This window comes from Phaseolus vulgaris, chromosome 8, assembly GCF_051622355.1.
Source record: "Phaseolus vulgaris cultivar YP4 chromosome 8, ASM5162235v1, whole genome shotgun sequence".
Lineage (NCBI taxonomy): Eukaryota > Viridiplantae > Streptophyta > Magnoliopsida > Fabales > Fabaceae > Phaseolus > Phaseolus vulgaris.
In genome coordinates, this window is record NC_143505.1 from 49,990,953 (window position 1) to 49,996,630 (window position 5,678).

The following is a 5,678-nucleotide window of genomic DNA, read 5'->3' on the forward strand; positions in this document are numbered from 1 at the left end:
CATATTATTTATCCTTTTTACTTTTTTAATAAAAAACATATTTATTTGCTATCTTTAGATTTATAAAAATTTCTAGTATTACTTTTAACTTTTATTATTAGCTATAACTAGTTTAACACTAAATATAAATATTAATTAAAATATTTAAAATAACAATAACTTATTTTAAATTAAAATATTTAAACTACACTTAAGCAATTCAATTTAGCAATGTATTTATTAACAATATATAAAAAATCCGAGGCATTTAACAATATTTTGCATTCTCTTTATTTAAGGAATTATTCAAGGGTCTTTTTTTCTACCTAAAAATGATCCGAGGCATTTAAGACAATTATTATCTCAATTCAGTTTGTTTCTTTAATTTGCTATATAGTCAAGTACATGTTAGAACTTTGTTGTATTATTTTCCATCCAATATATAATTTTATTCAAATAAATACATTGTTCAAATATTGTTTAAATATCTATATTTAAGTTATTTATATTTTCTAAAAGTACAATACTTGTTTAAAATTGTATCGAGACTGAGTGAGTCACGTCACTTGATCTCGGTGACTAACTAACCGGTTGGTCAACCACATTAAAAGCATAGTTGCAATAAATAACAAGTAAGGAAACATCCTACAAAAATCAGCGTCACAACCCACTAAATCCGAACGACACCTCGATAAATCAGTTAAGACTGGTTTATTGAAGATATGCTCCAAACATACCTTCCTAATAATCAGGGCCACATCCTTAAAAATCAACTAACACTGATTTAATGTATATATATGTTAGATATAGGCCATCAATAGAATAAGGTACGTTTTTATCAGTTATACAATCTCAATATAGAGTATTTACTTGATCGTTGGAGAATCTTTTACAAATTTACTCCTGACCGAGCACTAAGGAACTAAAGAGAAGAAGTGTTGAAGTCTAGAAGTAAAAGAACGTAAGGGAGAACGATCGAGTAACCAAACCCACAACAGTAATTATAGTCAATTTTAGATATTATCTAGATTTACTCTGTCTATACAATTACATAAACAAATTAAGTGCACACTAAACAAATATATTTTCATAGCCAAAAAGTCAGTAAATTACATATTAAAATCTATTATTTAACTTGTACCTTATATAAAAAAATTTAACGTAACTAATATTATGGTTGAGTTAAATATTTTGTACACTTCTTTTTTTTTTTAAGGCAAAAGGTTGAAATTATTTAATTATCTCAAATTATTAAAATTAATATACAATGAAAAAATACTTTATACGTTCAATGAAAGGAGAATATGATATTCTTTTATGTGCATCGGTTCTTTCAAATATTTCATATTCTTCTAGATTATATAAAATTAATTTAATTAAATAAGTTCAATATATAAGCCAATAAATAAAAGCTCAATAAATAAAATAAATAAATAAATAATCATTAAACCTAATAAATATTAAACATAAATAACTCGTACCTTTTACATTAACATAATTGGTTATAAAATAAATGCAAGACAGCTAATTAATAATGGATAAATAAATGAATATGATTTTACTCCAACCATCGTTTTATTTTCTCTCTACTATTTTTCTAATGATATCTTTATTTGTTCAAAATCTTAAATACTTTTAAATACTATATCTTAAATAAAGAAAAGAACGAAACTCATTAATAAATTTGTAATAATTTCAATATAAATGAAAATAATAATTACATTCTTATTGTATATAGAATTTAACATACACTTTTATTTTGAAAAAATAATAAATAAATTAACAAATGTGATAGAATAAAAATGAAAGATGAGATAGAAGAGAAATTAATTACTATTTTCTTCACCCTAATTTTACAAGATATTTTTTATAAAAATTCTTATTATTTTTATAATACTTTCTAGTTGTTCATTGCAATAATTTTTTTTTATTAAAATAGCTCAATGAGTTTTAGTTTATTTACCGTAAATGTAATTTTTAGGAAGATCAGATAATTAAAAAATTTAATTTAAAGAAAACCTCATTATCATTATTTTCCTTTCGTATATTAAATATATAAAAGTAAATTTAGAAAATTATTATTATGCCATACAGATTTAATGTTACTACTTTAATTTAGTGGTATTTAGTAAATACATACATGTATTTATTCTTATGTAGAAATACAAAAAAAAAATAGAAAATCTTTTAAAATATTTTACTAAAAAATGTTGGAACCTTAAATTATACTTGAAATGAAACTTTAAAATGAATGTTTGTTTTTAAAGATAGAAGAAAGTATATGAATATAATAAATATTGCACCTTTCACTTTCTTGCTGAGTCAAAATAGTTTTTATATAATTTTACTTGTTATAAATAAACCAAATGTGCACGTCCGTGAAGAACCAGAAATATTATTGAGCCATGCATGACTTTTGTGCCAAAAGAAACTACAAAAAACAGAGCACTTGAACACTCTTCAACTTTTGCCTCCTTCACGCTATGTCCATTCGCAAGGCACTCACAAATCTCCTACACACTTTCAAAGACAAAGCCTCAGTGATTGCAGCATCACTCTCAATCAAGCGTCACGTGTCCACCGTTCGCGTCCATGTCCTGCGCGCCACCACTCACCGCCTCGCCTCTTCTCCGTCGGAGTCCCAAATCGCCGACGTTCTCTCCGCAGGTCGCGGCTCTTATCTCCTGCCACGCAACTGCATAGAGGCAATCATGGACCGCCTTCACAGAACTCAAAGCGCCACGGTGGCACTGAAATGCCTCTTCACTCTCCACAACATCGTATCCGAGGGACCCTTAACGCTAAAGGACAACCTCTCGCACTACCCTTCGCACGGAGGACACAACGCTCTTAACCTCGCTACCTTCCGCGACGACACGGACGTGGAATCTCTGGAGCTCAGCTCGTGGGTTCGATGGTACGCGAATGTTCTGGAACATGTCTTGACGGTTTCGCGCGTTTTGGGTTATTATCTAACAAGCGACGGCGTCGGAAGAGAGTTTTCGGGGGTATCTAGCGTTGAGTTGCTGTGTAAAATACGAAGTTTAGTCGATTTCGTGGAGCAGGTGAGTAACGCGCCTGAGTCGCTGCACCTTCAGAGGATCGACTTGATGTACAGAATTGTGAGATTGGTTTGCGATGATTACGGGCGCGTGCAGCGTGAGATTTCACTGCATGTGGAGGAGAGTGAGAGGAGGGTGGGGGATTTGGGTGTGGACGAGTTGAGAGAGTTGGTGCAGTTTTTGAAGAGGTTGGAAGAGTGTAGGGAAAGGTTGATTGTTTTGTTTGTGAATAGAAAGAAAAACACTTTGTTTTGGGATTTGATCGGTAAGGTTAAAAGGAAAGGGGTGGAAGAAATGGAGGATATGGAAGGAATGTGGTTGACTGTGGTGATTGACGGTAGGAACGATTTGACTCACTCGACTCGGTTCACCAACCCTTTTCTTGAGCCCGGCGAAATTTTATATTCCGGTCCCACCGGGTGGCGCGTGGCCACATGTCAGCTAACTGTTCAAACGTTGGGATGACAATTTCCAACGGTCTTATTCTCTATAAGCTGTCCTCTGTCGTTTGTTTGTTTTTTTTTCTCTGTTCATTTTTTACTTTTTGATTTCTTTTTCTTTGAGGTTTTTGATTTTGTACATTGTCAAGAGAAAATGGAACAAACACATCATAAATATATTTGTTGCGAGAGAGAGAGAGAGAGAGAGAGAGAGAGAGAGAGAGAGAGAGAGAGAGAGAGAGAGAGAGAGAGAGAGAGAGAGAGAGAGAGAGAGAGAGAGAGAGAGAGAGAGAGAGAGAGAGAGAGAGAGAGAGAGAGAGAGAGAGAGAGATTTTTTATAAATTTGACTTTAAGCCTTATCATATGTTCTCTGGAGTTACTCTGAAATCGGATGAGATGTTACATCCGTAAGCTATATCGCGGGTCCAACGCAAGAAAAAGTGAAGGAAATTTCATTACACTTTATTCTTTTTTGTGTAAATTATTTTTCATGATTAAAGTTATTGAAGAATTGCGGATGAATTGTTGGTGCATTGTTTAATGATGTGTCATATGTTACAATGATTAAAAGTGTGGATTGTTACCTAATAGTCATATTATTGGCTTTGGCCTAAGGAGAAAATATTGGTTTAGTTCCAAGAAATTAGGTAGAATCTTGTGTGGAGTGCAGTAACTTATAAGATTTGGGTGAGTACGTGCATGAATGATATTATTTAATAGTCATGGATTCATACAATAGTCTTTCTAATTCTAGTAAATCCTATCATTATTAGTTCCAAAACTTACTTGCTTTTTATACTCTTTGGATGCGTAGAAGTTGAATGGTTATGAGAATATGAACAAATGAGTAGGAGTGATAGCATTTAATTAGAGATAAAAGGGTATTTTAGGAAATCACTCATTTTTTATGAAATTCAATAAAATTGATTATTTTTTAAATATCTATGCAGTAACCTTTAAACAACTTGTATTTTGGAACAGATGGAGTCATGCTAGAAATAGATGGAATTGGAGAAATAACGTGTTATTTAAGTGTTTGAAAATAATGGAGGTTCATATATCATTATTTGAAAATAATTGAAGATGGAACAGTGTTCTATTACAATAAGTATCGATTCAAGGAGTAAGCAAAACATATAATAATCACATAATCAATTATACAATATTCAAATCATTAACCCACAATATTTAAAATATTAACATAATGAAAACTCCTAACTAAAGATTAAGTAAATAATGTTTTTAATAAGGTTTTATCCATAATTTTAACTGATTATTTTTATCATTGTCGAGTTCATACCACTTTCTTTAAATTAGAATACCAACATTCTAATTGAAATTGAGTTAATAATTAATCTAATGATACCTCAACTAAAACATTTCAATTGAAATTAACTGTCTCGATTTGTTCGACGAAATAAATAAAATTATATGTGAAGTTTTTAAGGTTTTGAATTTGTTTATTTTGACCAAAAAAATATGTATTTAAAAAAAGTTGATTAAGATTTTAACAAAATCAGTCATTAATATAAAAATTTGTAGTAATATAACGATACAGCTCGCCTTTGAATCTCGTTCGTTTGTCTTGGAAGAAGTTTTGAAGGGCCAAGAGCAATCTGAGGTAAGGCACATTATTATATTTTTAGAAAAATAAAATAAATTTTGACAACCATTTTTTAAATAACCACGTAATTATTATTTTTTAATATACTCAAATAATAATAAGAAGAAATACAAATAAATTTTTTAGATAAAATATTAATATAATAGTTGTATAAAATAACTGGTTATAGTTTTCATCCTCCTAACTATATACCATACATGTTATAGATCACCAATTCTTAATTGGCATTAATGAATTTGAGTTTGAAGATTAATTAAAATTTGAGTTACAGATTATCAAATTAAGTTAGTTCACATCTCTATAATATTAAATTGCAGTTTTGGTTGAAATATAACCTCAACCACCAGCTTGATTAATGATCAACCACAATTTCGCATAAAAACATTTTATAATTCTTTTAGAATATAAATGTATTGTAGATTGTGTCATATTAATTTTAAAGTTTTAACTCAATAAATTATTGTAAATTGTAAACTTATATTATAAACTAATTCCTTTAAACAAATATATATATATATATATATATACTTTATTTTAAAAATCGAATTCAACCATCGGAGTTCACTAAATAAC

At 29.7% G+C, this 5,678-nt stretch overlaps 1 protein-coding gene across 1 annotated transcript; it reads left to right on the forward strand.

Moving 5' to 3' along the window:
* The first annotated feature begins 2,356 nt into the window (after positions 1-2,356).
* On the forward strand, positions 2,357-3,992 carry LOC137826998 (putative clathrin assembly protein At4g40080). Its single transcript, XM_068633167.2, has one exon. The coding sequence runs from the start codon at positions 2,463-2,465 to the stop codon at positions 3,504-3,506; it is 1,044 nt and encodes a 347-aa protein (XP_068489268.1). The 5' UTR covers positions 2,357-2,462; the 3' UTR covers positions 3,507-3,992.
* Positions 3,993-5,678: the final 1,686 nt, after the last annotated feature.

What these genes read in the sequence shown, in the direction of transcription:
- LOC137826998 (XM_068633167.2), top strand. Translation starts at nt 2,463, where the DNA reads ATGTCCATTCGCAAGGCACTCACAAATCTCCTACACACTTTCAAAGAC.